Consider the following 17142-nt stretch of genomic DNA (forward strand, 5'->3'; position numbering starts at 1 on the left):
GGGAGCCAGTTTATACCCTCACTGGTGGTGATCCTGCCACTGGGATAGTGAAACTTTGTCATTTGGTCTGTGTGAGAGGTGTGAATGGTATCCACTGTGGTTTCATTTGCATTTCCCTGGTTATTGCTGAGGGCACACATCTAGTGATGTGTTTGTTGGCCATTTGGGTTTCCAGTTTCTGTCCATTGCCTATTCCCATCTTTTGTCCTTTTTTCTATAGGGTTGTCTTTTTTTCCTCATTGATTGTAGAAGTTCTTATGTATTCTGGAAACTAGTCCTTTATAGATCTCACATTGCTGATATCTCCTTCAAGTCTATGACTTATTTTTTTAAATTAAAAAAAATCTTTTGTTAAATCAAAGTTTTAAATTCCAATATGGCCAAATTTATCAATCTTCCTTTATGTCCTGTGGTTTTTGTTTCTTATTTACAAAATTCACCCATACTCGGAGGTAATAAAATATTCTAATATTTTCTTCTAGAAAATTTCCAGTAATGCCTTTCACGTTTATATCTTTAACCCACTTTAAATTTACATTTGTGTATGATGAAAGGAGGGGCTGATCCACATTTTTAAGTCCCACTTTAAAAGACATAAACAACAGCGACAACAAAGAACATGCTTTCTTCTGCGCGGAGCATGGGAAAAGTCTAGCAGAGACCGTGCGCTTACGTTACCTCATGGTCTTGAGTTCCTCAGTAAATCCCCCTCCTGATCTTTTGCAACCGGAAAAATTATGTTCTCCCAGCACCGTCTTTTGTTCTTTCAGCTCTCTGCCTGCTGTGGAAGCACTGAGCACCTGAGCATATAAAAGACTGGAGGGTCCCTCCTGTCCTCCTAGCATACGCATTTAAAACTTAGTCCGGCCAATTACCGTTACACTTAAAACCTGTATTGTAAATCTTGGGCTTGACTACAGAGACAGTGCCAGGCATAGCTAGGCTCAAAAGGCTGTTTGTTGACTCTGAGAATGGATAATGCTGCCTATTTGTTCCTGCTATTTCTGCCAGTGACCAGCTGTGGAGACTTAACGGAGTCATTTAATATCTCCACCTCTGCTGCTTTCCACATCCTACCCTGTGGATCGTGGACACCTTCCAGTCAGAGGTACTGTTCTTCCTGTTCTACCTGTAGGCATGGCCAAGTGTGGGCAGGGAGCACAGAGGCATGGCCACACCTGAGGCCATGACTGTATTTTGACTCAGCCACCCCTTCCTTCACTATGTAAGGAGCTCTGGGGTCAGTCTGAAGGAAGCGCACACATCAGGGTGCTGGGAATCTTGTTCTCATCTGGTAGAGACTTCAGGCTCTGGAGCAGGAAGGCTGTCTGGGTTTGAGCTCCCACTCTTCCATTTCTACCTGGGAGTCCTTAGGCTAGTTACTTCGTGTGTTTTTTTTGTTTTTTGTTTTTTTTGTTTTTTGCTTCCATTTTCTCATTGAACACAGGTAAAACACTTAGAACAGTGCCAAGTGCACAGTGAGTGCTCAGGGAAGGTCAGCTCTTATTATTGCAATAGCAAGTTTAGGAAGAGGGATTTTAAGCAGCAGCAATTTCTGTTCCAAGTCACCTGAAAGATGCATTCATTTTCTTATGGCTAGGAGCTTTAAAATATGAAAGAGCTCCCAGATACTTATTCCCTTGGGCACTAGCCCAGGTTTCAGATTCTTATCTTGTTCAGCTTTGGGTCAAGGAGGAGGAAGGATGCACACAAGTTTGCCGCAAGAGGGCTGGATGGGGCCCCTAGACATATTGGCCTTGGCTCTTTTAATTTGAATTAGTGACCAAATTTAAAATTGGGAAGATTTCACATTAAAACAAAAAACCTAAGACAAGCCGGATTGTCCTAAAAGATCCAGCTAGGCTGGGACCTCATTCCTGCATGGTATCCATCAGCCAATTGCCCCTTCGGATATGCCTTGGGCCTTTCCGGTGCTCTCACCCGCCCTTACATGGGCTCCTGTGATATGTATATAGGTGTCTAGGTTGGCATCCCCTAAGACAAGCAAGATACACCACTTCAGACCAGCTGTCCTATGTTGTCGGCCAGAGTAAAACTTGGGGGTGGGCTGCTCCCCAAGAAGGAAGGGCTCCAGGAAGGAACCCCTGAAGGAAGGTCCCAGTGCCGCTGAATCACAAGGTATGGTTTTCTGGGTAGCTGGAATGGGCTGCCTTGAGGATGGGGGCTGGTGGCTAATCAGGAAGAGGGTAGAACAGTTATGGGTAGGGGAGGCCAGGGTCCCCTTTTGTCCCACTCCTGTGGCCATCATCCTCTCTGCCCGTGACCCCAGCAACCCCAGGAAGCTCCCCGCAGGAGGATGTGTCTGAGACTGGCTAACTTTCACTGTCACTGAGTCCTCCTGTGTGCTTCCACTCCATCTGTTCTTACCCTGGCCACCTTCTAGGGTAATCCTCCTGAAACACTAGGTTAGGCCCTTGACTCCCTCTCCAGCCACAGAAACCTACTGTTACCTATCCCCCCCCCCCCCCCCGCCGCCCCCGCCTTAGCCATTCGATCTAGGCCAGCCTCACCAGCCTGCCAGGAAGGCAGCAGTCCTGTTTTCCCAACTGCCAGGAGGAGCCTTGTGCATAATAAATGCTTTCTAAACAGTGTTAGGACGATGAGATAACATGTGAAACACTCAGTAATGTTCTGCGAACGCTGGTCCCTCTCCTCCTCACTCCAGTCTCTGTTTCTCCCCAGCCGCTGCTAAGTCTCCAGTAACATCTTAAGAGACCTGATACTGCCATTCTCCTGTTTACAATTCTTAATAGTTCCCTGCTGTCTGCAAAATAAAGGCACTTCACAAACTGGGCCCAGGCTTCCCTCCTGTGGTGTCGGCACATATTCCCCTTACGTCCTGGTCAAATTGAGCCTCTCTGTTCCATTCTCCTCCCTGCCTTTGCTCGGTCTCCCGCCTGGAATGCCATCTCCGCCTCTGCGCTTGCTTGGGGGCTCCAGACCGCTCCTGCACCAGCTACCCAGGTCGCCTTTCCTGACGACAGCCGGGATCACGGTGGTTTCTCCTGCCCCGTGGCCGCCGCCCTGTCCCTCGTCCCCACTCCGTCAAGTCCCATCACAGTCCGGCAGGAGCGTCGGGATTGGTTTCCCCAGGGAACTGCGGCCCAAAGAGGACCCCGAGTGTCTTAGGAAGTTTCCGGAATCCCCCGACGCGCCCCCCTTCCAGCCCCGGGAGCAGCCGATCTAGTGTGAGCGCGCGCCTGCCGGAGTCCGGGAACAGGGGCAAGGGCAAGGGCACGGGCTAGGGCAGGGGCGCGCAGGGCCGGCTCCCGCCCTGGAGGGGTCCTTGGAAGAACAGGAGCACCGGCACGGGGCTCTCCTGACAAACCACACCGCCGCCGCGTCGCAGCGGCTTGTAAGTCCCACACGGGGAAAAGTGAGGCCCCGCAGAGAAGTGACTTGGGCAGGGTCACTAGGTGAGTAGCGCGCTCAAGCGTGGGCCTCTGGCCTCCCGGTCCTGGAGCCCAGCTCCGGGTGGGCGGCCGAGCCCTCGGCCGGGCCCGCAGGGAGGGGCGGAGCGGGCGGAGGCGGGGGCCCGGGCGGGGCCGACACAGGTGCTTCGCATCCGGCCGGGGCGGGGTGGGGGGTGGGGGGGCGCGGCTCCGCGGGGCTTTATAAACGGTCCGGGGCGCGGCGCTGTGTGCGGCTTGCTGCAAAAATAGTGCCCACGTGTCTGCGCGTCCTTTGCCGCGCCGGCTCGCCGCCCGCCGGCCGGCCCGTCCGTCCCGCAGGGCCACGCCGGCCCCATGGCGTTCCCGCTGGTAAGAGCCGCCTGCCGCCCGCCGGGGCGGGGCCGGGCGCGGTCCCGGCCGCTGCAGCTAACGGTCCGCGCGCAGCCTCGGCCGGCTCGGCGGTCCGCTCCTCCCCGCCCCCCTCCCCCCCGCCGAAGGAGCGCGAGCCCCGGGCGGGGCGCGGGTCACGTGCCCGCGGGCGTGGGGCCTCGTGGAGGAGTGTGTGCGAGGGGGGGCAGGGAGCCTCCTCGTGACTCAGGGCCTTTGGGCTTAAAGGCGCCGCGGCCCTCCGGGGGCGGCCGGCGGGGCCTCCAGGCTGCACTGCGGTCGCCCGGTGGCCTCGAGTGTATGTCCAGACGGGAGCCGACCGGACGGAAAGGCGCCTCGGCGCCGGGAGCATTTCCTTCTCCCGCAGCCGTCGCACGTGAGACCCGAAGCCGCCGGCGCAAGGAGCTCACGCACCACGGAGGGCCCCACGCAAGTCTCGTTCGTACCCAGTGGGCGGCGGGGCTGAGTGGCCCGGTGGGGCGGGGCTGCCCGCGGTGGAGACCCCCCCGCGCCGGACCTACGCCGATCTGAGCGTGCCACGACGGCAGCGGGCACGGCTCCTTTAAGGCGGAGGGATCAGGCCCCTCGTGCGGACCGCGCTTCCCGGCCCGGGAGGTCACGTGGCTTCACACGTTCGATTGTGCCGGAGCCGCGTTCTGGGGGCGGGGCTGGCGGGGTAGGGTCCCGCGCGGGTGGTCGTCGGGCACGTGCGCCCGGGCTTCGCGCCGGGGAGGCTGGCGGCTCTGAGGTGAGGTGGGTCCTGCGGACGTCGGCGGGCGGCCGTGCAGGCTTGGGGGCGGCGCGGCTGTGGAGGGAGCGTAGGCCGCACCTGCCTCGGCTTTCCCCAAGGGCGGCCGGGGGAGAGAGAGGACCCGGCGTGCCTGTGGCGCCCCGGTTCTGTCATTCTCTCCTCAGTCCAGGTTCGGGCCAGTGGCACCAGCTGGGGGGAGGCGGGTGCGGAGTGCGCCCCGGCCTCGGGCGGGGGCGGGCAGCTGGCTAGAGAGGCCCCGGTGGGGCCGACGGGACCCAGACCCGGGACAGGCCACTCACCCCCTGGCGGTCCCACTCGGCGTCGTTCCCCGGGGCTTTTTCGCGGAGTGGGCGTTGTGTGTCGTGCGGTCGCCCCTGACTTTGTAGCCCTGTTCCCGGGGGCGGGAGGCCGGGCCGGAGCCCTCGTGAGCCGCCCAGCGCCGCCCGAGGGCCTGCGACAGGCCGAGAAGCCGAGGCGCACCCGGGCCCGGGAGCGCGGCCCGGTTTCGCGGCCGCGTGCACCTTGCAGGCCTCGCCCCGCTGCGCGCGCCCTGCGGGAGCCTCGCGCCTGGGGAGGGAGGTCGGCCGCACCCGTGAGAAGCCGGCGGCGGCCCCTTCCCCCCGGCCCCCCCACACCGCCGGGCGCCGCAGCTCCGCGGCAGCTGCCGCCTCTGGTCTCCCTGGCTACCGCTCCGCCGCCTCCCCGGGCACCGAGTAAACTCTGCGTCATCCGTCGGGGCGAAGGGCCAGCGGGGCGCTTGGCGCCCTGGGAGGCGCAGGTGTGCGGCCGGCCGCTCCCGCAGCGCAGGTGACGGCCAGCTTGCGCCCTCGGGCCGGGCCTGGGGACGCGCGCGGCTGACGGGGAGGAAGGATCCGTACGGGCCGCCCGGAACCCGGGAAGCTCAGGTCGGTGGCGGGGTTTCTGTCGGGGTGAGGAAGGGAATGCAAGGAGGGTTGGTCTCTGGAGCTCGGGGTGCTCCGGGCTACGTGTGGCGGGGGCGGTGAGGACGGGAGCGCCCAGCTCCCCCCCCCCCCCCCCCCCCCCCCGCTGCTCTTCTCCCTTTCCCGGTGGCGCTGGCTTTGAGCCGCACGTGCTCCCAGAGCACGTTGCCGTCGGGTTTGGTTTTTGTCCCAGCGATCGAATTCGAGCTCGAGTTGGCCTGGCGGTGGGATTTGGAAGTCGGCTTCCCTACGTGAAGGTGCGTGTTCGTGAGCGCAAAACGCTTGCCATCCCTCCTCCCAAGGCGCGTTCTCCAATCCTCTCCCGCGCCCGGCCCCCCCGTGTGGAGGGGACTTTGGGCCAGCTGTACGCGAGCCGGTGCGGTGCACGGGGTGGGCGACCGTGGAAGCACGCCCGGGGCACCCGACGCGGCCGTGGTGCTGTGGTTTCTGCCGCCGTGGCACGCCTCCTGGCAGTGTTCACGAGGCAGAAAGTGGAAGAAGACCCCAGGCTTAACGCCCAAGTTGTTAGCCAGGGAGCTCTTGATAGTGGCTCAGTATCTTCATGAGTCATCGAGCTGTTTATTTTGTTTTAAATCCTTAAAGCTGGTTGTGTGCTCCCATCCCTCCAGGGGCCCGAGGTAATATGAAGGAGCGAAGTGGGGAGAGGAGGGAAAGAGTTGTAGTGCGTCTGGAACCACAGAATTTCCGTCTCTCTAAAGGGAGCAGCTGGTTGTTGCCACACAAAAATGTGGGCCCAGGTTGATGGATCTTTGACTTTTTTCTTCCTAGTTAAAGCTGCCGGTCTGTTTTAAATGCAGCAATTAAACTGAATAGTGTAAGACCGAAGGTAATCTGTCTCTGAAGAGCAGATTCAAGGTGAGGACTAGACTAGTTTTGGGATTTCGGTCTTCAAATGTTCCTTTTAGGTGTCTCTCCCCCCCCCCCCCCCCATTTTGTAAATGAGGAAACAGGCTCTGAAATCAAGTTACAGGGCTATTAAGGAATAAAATTCAAGTGTGAACCTAGGTCTTTCTGGTGCCGTAGCTCAACGTGATAGTCTGTGTATTCCGGTATGTCCGAGGGGGTCAAGGCTTACTGGTGATGTAGTTTGTAGAGAAAATGCGGTGCTTTATGCTGGAGCCCCATTTACAGGCAAAGTGAGCCTTACTTAACTGCGTTGGAGGGAATGTCTGGTTGTGGAAGTCAGTGTGGGTCTTCTGAGCATTAGTGCAGCGGCGTTGCCGTCGGGAGGAATGTGCTGCGTCTATCATTCCACCATGTGTGTCAGAGCGGTTCGCTGATCTGAGAGAGCCTGAGGTCTGGAGAAATCGGGCTCCTCCCACTGGGGCGGGGGTGACCCTCCCAACCCTCTGCACAGAAGACTTTCCTTTTTCAGGACAGTTAAAATTCTAATAACTTTTGAGATTAGGCAAATGTGAAATTAGATAATTGTTTGAAGACTCCAGAAGGAGAATGTGGCTTATTAAGTCTCACCTTTTTTCTCATAGCTAAGATTCCCAAAATCATGCCTCCTAGATTTCCAGGAAGAATTAATAGGGGTTTTAGCAGTGCTTACTGAGATTTTCTTGAATAAGCTTCCAGGGCGTAAGATGCCTCTCTTTGCCAGGAATGAGAGACTGGGTTTTCATTCTGGGTAAAACTGAGTAAAATTTAGACTGGCAGCAGTGTACAGAGCTACACTAGCAGAGGTAAAGGGATTTGTACCTTTTATTTCTGTATTTTATTCCCAAAGGGTTTAAAGCATAAAGCAGTAAAGACCATTTTGCCAGAGGGATTTTTCTGTCAAAATTCACAGAGAAATACAGACTTGATAGCTTTTTTTTTTTTTTTTTTTTTTTAAACCTGTGGTCTGGACAGTTTTCGGAAGGTTGGAAGCTTTAAAATGTTACCTGTTTCCAGCTGTTTTTCTAGCAGACCTTTTTAGCCCAAGCACTCAGGAGTTTAGTGTTTGTGAATTTGGGGGTGGGCAGGAAGAGTGAGATGACTAAAGTAGCTCGCTGCTGGTACTTTAGTGTTTACGTGATAGGCAATATCTGTGCAGATTTTCTCATTCATTGGTTTCAGGTCCCTTGTCTAAATGACCGTTCCCTAAAATTATGTGTTTGTGTGAAGTGCAAATTAATTAGTGGGTTTGTACCTCTGGCTTGAAGTTTGGGACAGGAATGCATACCAAACCTGGATATTAAGGGTAGGCTGTTATCTTCAGTAGCTAGTGGTGGAGTGAGTAAAAGAAATCATAGGATCAAATAACAAATTATTTTCTTTCCTGTGGGAGAGCTGTGCTAATCCCATCCTGTTTTGCAAATCTGCTTTTCCTAGGCAGTATCTAAGCTGTACTGACTCTGGGGAGAACTTGCCAGAAAGCCTGGGGATAGAGGGTGAGGGGGTTAGTAAGGGGGTTGGACCCAGAGGTTGGAGTAGAGGAGGCTACAAGAATTTTTGCTTCAATCTGTTGTTTGATTTAAAGCCAAGAATTCTTGATCGCACCTGCCTCCTTGGCCCCCCACATTGCAGCTTTGGAAGTGCTTTGTTTTCTTTCCTGCCATTGTTGCAGCCTGCTTTGGTTATACCTCCTCATGAGAGCTCAGCCACTTCAGTGAGCACAAATTTTAAGTGCTGAAAGTTTTTATGTTCAAGGTAGGAGCCCCCCCCCCAAAACAAGACATCTGTTATAATAAACTATTGGAAAAGGTGGAATGAACCAAGGTACATAATGTGTGTTAATATTTCCTATATTTTATGGGGAAAATTATCTGACTTTCCATAAAAAGTCCGTAACTAAATTTCAGTATTAAATTTACATTGTAAACATAATTTTCAGTAAGTTTTCTTATTTGGGATTTAAAAAGCCTCCAGTCAGGGATTATTTTGCTTCCTTAACGTATAATATGTTTTTAAATAACAGGCGTGGGGGGGGGGGGGGGAGAAATTCCTGACTAGTTGGGGTAGAGCTTTGCTTTCAGTAGCGCAGAAGAACCCTTAGGCATGGATAACGTTTGAATTCTTTGTTTTTTTAGTATTGCTGTATGGTTGGAACACTTGTTGGATTATAGTGAGTGAACACTCTTTGTTTTGATTTTTAAGGCATTTTGTGATTACTTGCCTTGAGGTAATTGTAGAATCCCTAGAGGGCAGGTCTAAAGATTGATTTGTGTGTGAAAAATGGGTCACGGTTGTATCTAGCTGTTGATTCTGGGAGTAACTTAGCTGTAATAGCGTTACTGGTTTCTTTATTCTTGGCCAGCGTTATATGCTGATATGTGTACCATCCTGACGGATTTAGCACGATCGCCAGAAGTCTGCCTCCTTGGATAAAGGTATGGGAGTAGCTTTCTGTTGGAGGAAAGCAGTTACCTTGAGCTGTTTTTTGTTTTTTTCCTTTTGACAGAACACTTAATCTCTTACTACTTAACACCTGTGCTCTCTGCATTCTGGCTTTGTGCTCCTGGCTTCTGGCTCTGATACCATCTGTCTCCCAAGTCTGTCCTTTCTCCTGAGACTGTTGTGCTTGTTTGTTTGTTTGTTTTAAGCTATAATTTTGGAATGGTTTTGAAGCTTAGAAGATATTAGAGACCTGTCGGTCTCCCAGATGTAACTTGGAGTTGACAACGCAGATCCTAATGGCTATTTCCACGGATGAGAGAATTAAGCTGAGAATGAAAAGTGGTTAAGTCCATTCAGCGAGTGGATGATAGAGCCAGAACTTGAACTCTGGTCTCTTCCTTTCCAGATGGGTATTTCTAGAATTCAGGCACCTTGACCTTTGCTGTATTGGTCTCTGAGACTTAAAATCTCAGTCTCATGAGACTCTATAGCTTTCCCCTTGCCCTGTCTGATCTTTTCTTGTCCTGGCACTTAGAAGCTTTCTCATCCCCCTGAATGCCACATTCCTTATGGTTCATTCTGTTGGCTCTTTCTTGTCCCTTTATACAGAGGGCCTGTATATTCTTGCAGCACTAGTTCTCTCTCTGTGTGACCAGGTTTGAGGTTGTTCTCCAACTGTAATAGCGTTACTGGTTTCTTTATTCTTGGCCAGCATTATATGCTGATATATGTACCATCCTAACAGGTTTAGCATCATGGCCAGAAGTCTGTCTCCTTGGATAAAGGTATGGGAGTAGCTTTCTGTTGGAGGAAAGCAGTTACCTTGAGCCCAGCCCTGATTGTTCTCAGAATCCATAGTTCTGACTGGCTTACTGAATGAGTTCTATTTTGCTGAAGTACCGTGAACCCAGCAGTTTTAAAAACAACCAATTTTTTCCCCTTACTTCATCTCCTGGGGCCAATCTGATTCTATCCCCTCTACCCAATTAGTCTCTTCCCCCCTCCCCCCCCCAACTAGACTGTAGTATCCTCTAGGGGGAGAGAATGTGTTTGGGTGTTCTGATTTTTATTTATTAAAAAAAAAATTTTTTTTTTTAACATTTATCTATTTTTGAGACAGAGACAGCATGAATGGGGGAGGGTCAGAGAGAGGGAGACACAGAATCCGAAACAGGCTCCAGGCTCCGAGCCGCCAGCACAGAGCCCAACGCGGAGCTTGAACCCACAGACCGCGAGATCATGACCTGAGCCGAAGTCGGACGCTCAATCGACTGAGCCACCCTTGTGCCCCTGATTTTTATTTTTTTAATGTTGATTTATTTTTGAGAGCGAGCACATGCAGGGGAGGGGCTGAGAGAGTGGGACAGAGGCTCTGAAGCAGGCTCCACACTAACAGCAGCAAACACCATGGGGGCTCGAACTTGGGAAATGTGGGACCATGACCTGAGCCGAAGTTGGACTCTGGAACTGACTGAGCTACCCAGGCACCCCCTTTCTTTAAAATTTTTCAGTTACTGGAGGCCCTAGTACAGACACTAGGTAAATACATATTTGCAGCTTTCCTTTGGAAACTAGAATGCCTTGATGTGGTCTAACTCTGTGTCTCTCTTAGCCCCTGCCACCTTTCCTTCCTTCTCCCTTACCATGGCCACTGCTAGTTCAGGCCTCCCTTCAGTATTTTCAGTCTGGTCTTTACCTTTTTCCTCAGTTCTTGGCTGCTCACACCCACCACTCTGGAGCGCTACCATACTAGTGGTCCTGTTGCTCCTCAGACCTATCTTCCTGGGATTGCAGAGCAGGAAGAGTAGAGTCACTTCTAGTACAGTTTATTGGCGTTGCCTTGATTCCTGCGAAGGTGCCGGTTTTACCCACTCGTTACTTTTGTATCATCGTTGCAAATGTCAGCATAGTGAAAAAAGAAATTGGTATTTTAAGGTTATGAAAGAAGTTTTAGACGGGTGGGCTTCTGAAAGGGCTTTGGGGACCTTCATGAGTGCACAGACCTCACTTGGAGAACTGCTTCACACAGTAAGGGCCAGTCCCCTTGGTAGCGTACGAAGCCCATCATGGTCTGGCTTCAGTCTAGTGGTCTACTGGTCTCCTGCTTGAATCTTTTTAAAATTGAGAGAGAACGTACATATGGTAAAAGGCACTAATTGTAAGTGTATAGCTTGGTTAGTTTTTACATGTTGATGTTATTTTTATATACCTAAGAAACTGCCACACAGATGAAGATCTAGAATGTTCCCTTCACTTGTTAAGATTCCCTGTGCCCTTTGCCATTCTGTATCTCACCCTTGACCCCCTCCCCCCCCCCCCCCATGAACTACTGTTCTGACTTCTGTTGTCATCGATTGGTTTTGCCCATTTTTGAACTTACAAATGAAATCGTGTAGCATGCACTCTTTGGTGTCTGACACCCCCCCCCCCAGCTTAATTTAATATCTGAGATTTCTACAAGTTTCAGTGGAATCCCGAATTGATTGCTATAATCCTACCATTTCCAGAATTAATAGAGTGAATTACTACACCTAAATTGTGCAAGCAATGTGATTTATGCTGAATACCTGCTTCCCTCCTGGAGTCTGGAATTTGGGTGTATTCCAGGCAGAGGCTGCCTTTGTGACCACCCCTCAATAAAAAACCCTGGGAGCCAAGTTTCTAGCAAGCTTCCCTCGTTGGCAACATTTCAGGTGTGTTGTCACAACTTGTTGCTGGGGGGAGCTAAGCGATTAAGTTTATCTTCTATGACTCTCCTGTAAGAGGACTCTTGGAAGCTTGTACCTGATTTCCCCCAGACTTTGAACCATGTGCCCTTTCCCTTTGCTGGTGTTTCTCTGTATCTTCTGGCTGTAATAATTAGCTGTATGTGCTGAGTACCACTCTATGCTGAGTCCTGTGAGTCCTCTTGATAATTGATCAAATCTGGGGGTGGTCTTGGGGACCACCAGCACTGTGGGTGTTTTGTTTCTCTTCAGAGTTTGAGTATAAAACTGCTCTGAGTATTGTACCTGCCTTTTTATAGTCCTGCATACTTCTTTCTCTTGTATATGGGAGCCTGAGTGCAACTTCTGGGTCATAGCATAGTGTCCCTTGCAATTAAAATTCTAGCAACAGCGAACTTCTAGTTGCCTGAAAGCACCCATTTCATCCCCCCTTGCCCTTGTACATGTTCTTTTTTTGCCAGACTGCCTTCCCCACTCCTATTATGACTGTATGGTAAAACCTTTTAATATTTTCACCTCCCTAATACCCTTGTTACTTCTTTATTTATTGTTGAGCTCACAAAATAGCATGTAACATACTCGATGTGCTTGTGTTCCCATTAGACTAACTCCTTGGGTGCAGGGATTGTCTTATTTACCCTCTGTCTCCAGAATGGCTCCTAGCATATGATGAGAATACAATCAGTAAATGTAATTGTAATCTTTGGGTCTGCAATCACCAGGTTATGTTGTTATGGGTTCTTTATTTTTTGTTCATGTAAATTGTCTCTGGTCTGAGGGGTTTAAAACTCCCAACTGCTGAAAATGACTTTGAGTGGCTTGGGGCTTTGACAGTGACAGAGCTAGAATTGGTGACTAAATTTTTATTTTTCATCCTGTCTTAACATTGAAGAAAGGAGTCACTACCATTTATGGAGGTTGTGATTGAGGTGGTCGAACATGCCTGTGAAAGGCATGTGATATGGGTCTCCCTTCCTGTGGTGTCTGAATTGAGTACCTGCAAATGTGGCAGATATGATACTGAGTACTGCTTCAGTGAAGGTCTTTGAGGGCTTTACCATTTATAAAATGCAGAGCTAACAGTGCATATAGCTAACAGTTTGATAGGTAAGTGTGACAAGAGCTACAATTTTGGTGGCCGTGTGTTCTCTGTACTCTTGAGCAGTCGTGGTATTAAATATTTCCTTCATGTTCTCATAAACCTGTCCTGGAAATTGTAGGATTTCCTTTTCCAGACTGAGATTATAGTGTGTGTGCGTGTGTGTGTGTATGTATGAGGGAGAGGGAGAGAAAGAGAGGGAGAAAGAAAGAAAGAGGGAGGAGGGAGAGAGAGATGCATTAGATATACTCTGTGGAAACTGAAAACTAATCAGAAAAGAGAGATCCAGAAGAAAGGGGTTCCTGAATTAAATGAGTGGAGAAGAGTTAAGGATCAGATCCCCCAAAATAGCAAGTAAGATGAACTTGAAATGTTGGTTGGGTTTGGAAACTATGAAGTCCTTAATTTAGGAGTTCTGTGGTGTCTTTTTGCAGCTTTGTGCCAGCAGGATATCGTGGGTTCAGGGGACAAATGGGTTAAGAAGTATAGCACCTTTTTAGAAGGTTGGTAGTAGAACAAAAGAAAGAAGGCAGTGACTTGGGAGGATGTTTTAAGTCAAGGAAGATTTTTTTTTTAAAGATGAGAGAGCCTTGGGCATACTTACAGATTGTTGGGAAAGAACCAGTGGAGAAGAGAGGAAAGTCAGGTCATGAAGGAGAGGAAGAAGGGGTGGTATCTTGAATTTTGTATCTGGTGATGGATTTATTTTGTCTCTCTGTAAGGACCTGCAGCCATTTCTCCTTTATTACTGGTGAACCTCCCTATCCAGCCCTATTCCTCTGCTTTCTTTCATTGAATTTACTGTGTTCTGTATCCACTCTGTGTTTATTCTCTGCTTGTCTGTTCTTCCCACACTTACGGAAATTCTGATTTTTCATTAGACTCTAGCTTGAAAGTCTGAATTGTCACACTATTCCAGATACCTTAATTTATTCTTCTCCTGTGTGTAGCATTTTGTGCTTACCTCAGTCTCCATTTACCTAACTAGATTTTCTTCTCCCACTTAACTAATTCTCCTTTGGGCAGGGATTATGTTTTATCTGTCTGTAATCTCAAAATCTAATGTAACAGGCTTTTAGTACTTATGAAATACTAGATTGAACTCTGTGAAGCTGCCATTTTGTTGGTTGCAAAAGGTTGAGTATTGGCAGTTTTGTATGGACCAACATAATAAATTTTAATTCCTTCCAGTGTTGCACAGAAGACTCGAGGTGGAATTTCAGTTAAGAATGGACAAGTAAGGGTCAAGGAGAAAGTCAAACATAGAGAAGCACTTCTTAGCTACAGACTCATTGAAGTTCAACCAGAAACTGGCTTTGAGTGACCAGGTGACCAAAGCAAAGGTGGAAATTTGGCTAGATGATTTACATTCTTCATAAAGATAACCTGTCAATTCCTCAGGTGAAACTGTAGCCATTTCCTAATCTTTGGTCTGGATAACATTTTTGTAAGTGGTTGTTCATATAAGGACTGTTCAGAATTGTGGTTAAACAGTATCCTCAGAATCATGAGTGTAAATCCTATAGAGGTTTTTTTCAGCTTTATTACTATAAAAGCAAATCGCCGAAGTACGTCTGTGAACTAGTTTTCAGGGGCATCTAAGTCTATTGCCCCCAATATACTGTTGGTGTATCTTAATGAAACAAAACCTAAATGTTCAAGATGAATGCTTTCAACTAAAAAAGATGTAATTAGAAAATCTTATTCTCAAAATTTTTTTTAATCTTAATTTTTTCAACCGAACGCTTTATTTTGTTTTAATTTACATCCAAATTAGTTAGCATATAGTGCAACAATGATTTCAGGAATAGATTCCTTAATGCCCCTTACCCATTTAGCCCATCCCCTCTCCCATACCCCCTTCAGTAACCCTGTTTGTTCCCCATATTTATGAGTCCCTTATGCTTTGTCCCCCTCCCTGTTTTTATATTACTTTTATTTCCCTTCCCTTCTGTTCATCCGTTTTGTCTCTTAAATTCCTCATCTGAGTGAAGTCATATGATATTTGTCTTTCTCTGACTAATTTCACTTAGCACAATACTCTCCAGTTCCATCTACGTAGTTGCAAATGGCAAGATTTCATTCTTTTTGATTGCCAAGTAATACTTCATTGTATGTATGTGTAGATATATACCACATCTTCTTTATCTGTTCATCCATCGATGGACATTTGGGCTCTTTCCATACTTTGGTTATTGTCGATAGTGCTGCTGTAAACATTGGGGTGCATGTGTCCCTTCAAAACAGCACACCTGTATCCCTTGGATAAATACCTACTGGTGCAATTGCTGGGTCATAAGGTAGTTCCAGTTTTAATTTTTTTGAGGAGCCTCCATACTGTTTTCCAGAGTAGCCGCACCAGCTTGCATTCCCACTCAGAAAATTTTTTAATGTGAACACAGTTTTGCTGGAAGCTTAGTAGATTGCGATCTGTGGACCCCAGGTTAAAATTCCGTCTTGAAGAGTAAAGTGTGTGCCCTTCAGAGAGTCTTCCTTAAATCTCTCAACTGGCTTTCATGAATCCATAGTAAATAATTAGCAGAAATGGTCTTGAGGTCTGCAGTATAGGTATTGTTTTTGATTAAAGGCAAATTATATCAACCCAGAGATGGTAAAGTTGGCATTCATTATGACCATTAAATAACCCCCAGACCAGGATTTTGACCTAAAAGAATGGCCATCCTATTACCATGTTGATCCTGGATTGTATGGCATCTGAAGGCAAGACCAGTATTTCCAATTAGACTGTTCTAGCATACAAATAAGTATAAAATTTGGGCATATTATTCTTTAATTAGAACACATAGCTATGTGGTATGGGTTCAGACTTTTAAAGTGTTATGAGGGACAGTTTCAAACCACAAATGGAGAAAAACCTCCAGTTGTGTGCTAAACAAGTAAATAAGCTTCTTGGTGAATTTCACTGGGATGAGCCTATCCAGGCACTTTATAGATTTCTCATTACTACAAAGTCTGCGAAGTAGGTGGTACTCCACTTGAATACCCAAGACAACCAAGGCTCCTAGAACATACCTAAATGGTAGATTTAGTATTTGTACTCCACAGGCTGTCCTGTGTTCTGCTTTGTGAAACAGTGATTCAGTTTTGGGGGAAGATTCTTCCCTTCTGGAAAAAATGAATGCTTTTTTTTTTTTCTGTCTGTTGTCTCCCTGTCCCAACCAGTTGAGAATTACTGGTGTAGGAGACCAGTGTTGGTTCATGATGGGAGTGTCCATTTTCACCTATTGACCAGGAGAACATTGAGGCCTGCTATAAAATAGCTTGTATCCATAGAGATTCATCATGAGCCGTTCATTCTGACAGTAGGTACAACTAGTTTTATCTTGACATTAGTTTTAGTCCCTGACAGTAAGAATTCCTGCTTTTCATTTCTAGCTTTGCCAAGTAATTTGCTCCGTTGATCCATAGTTGTCAATAGTGTTAAGATTTGCATTCTAAGCTTCTGATCTGTCTTAAAGCCTCCTTTCCTGTTCATCATGAAAGACCAAATAAAAGTTAAAAAAAACAAAACAAAACACCTAGCAAATGGTCCCATTTAAGGGCAAAATATGCCAGAAGCAACTGAAAACTGCCAGACAAGAGTGGTATAACCCAGGGAGAAAACTGTTTGTATTTATGGTAAAACATTGGTAGGAACTCAGACCTATAAAGTGATCAGTCAGGATAGAATATACAGAGTAATGGGTGTGTAAGTATGGGTGTGGATAAGAGATAAGTGTTTTGAAGATGAGACACTGAATTCATTTAGCTGAAGAGTTTAAAGGATTGCTAAATTCTGCAGTAGGTACAGGTTTTGGGCAGTTTGATTTGTGTCCTGTCTTAAGTCCTTTTAATTAAGCTTTCTGAATCAAATGATTAGGAAAGTTAGGCATAGAAGGGCCTGGGGTCTTCAAAAAAGTAGTTTGCCTGAGTATTTAGTACATTATTCTCTTTTGATGAGCAAATAGTCTTTTATTCAGGGATCCTTGTGGTGGCCTCTGAGCCCTTGGTGCAGTAGTGATACTACTGATAGCGAACATTCATCTGTTCAGCACATAGTTATGTTCCAGGTACTGTGGCAAGCATGTTATATGCATTAATTCACAAAGAGCTCTGTGAGACCTTGTTACTACTTTTATCCCTATTGTACACATAAGGAAAGTAGATCTGTTCCCCATCTGATATTGCTGGCTTTGATTTTTTTTTTTTAACCCCCTTCCAAATTGGTTATTCAAGGCAAACCACTGGTACTTACTAATTAGGCAGTTTGGGGTATTAATTGAATACTCCATTTACTTGTGTTCTAATTACCTGGACTCCTCTAGATAACTGGCTTGGCAAACCTGAGAGGAGGAGAGGGAGGGAGACATTCCAGATAGCATTAGCCTTGAGTTTCAGAGTTACGGTGCATGTTCGTAATGGGATTGGGAGTGGGGCAGAGTTGGGTCAGGCCTAATTTTTTTTTTTTTCAGGCTGCTTG

At 48.2% G+C, this 17142-nt stretch overlaps 1 protein-coding gene across 12 annotated transcripts in view; it reads left to right on the forward strand.

The window, feature by feature from the left end:
- Window positions 1-3685: 3685 nt before the first annotated feature.
- The window catches only part of CPEB1 (cytoplasmic polyadenylation element binding protein 1), an 89293-nt gene continuing 75836 nt past the window's right edge, over window positions 3686-17142 (forward strand). The window contains exon 1 of one of the 12 annotated variants that reach the window (XM_027068169.2): window positions 3686-3782. In XM_027068169.2, coding sequence (XP_026923970.1) covers window positions 3768-3782 — 15 coding nt within the window. In that variant the 5' untranslated portion in view covers window positions 3686-3767. Of the gene's footprint in view, window positions 3783-4008; window positions 4267-4399; window positions 4549-4583; window positions 4721-5284; window positions 5457-15832; window positions 15986-17142 lie in introns of those variants that run through there. The other 11 variants (XM_053223498.1, XM_053223491.1, XM_053223495.1 and 8 more) reach the window with 11 other exon arrangements.

Source organism: Acinonyx jubatus, chromosome B3, assembly GCF_027475565.1.
Source record: "Acinonyx jubatus isolate Ajub_Pintada_27869175 chromosome B3, VMU_Ajub_asm_v1.0, whole genome shotgun sequence".
Classification (NCBI taxonomy): domain Eukaryota; kingdom Metazoa; phylum Chordata; class Mammalia; order Carnivora; family Felidae; genus Acinonyx; species Acinonyx jubatus.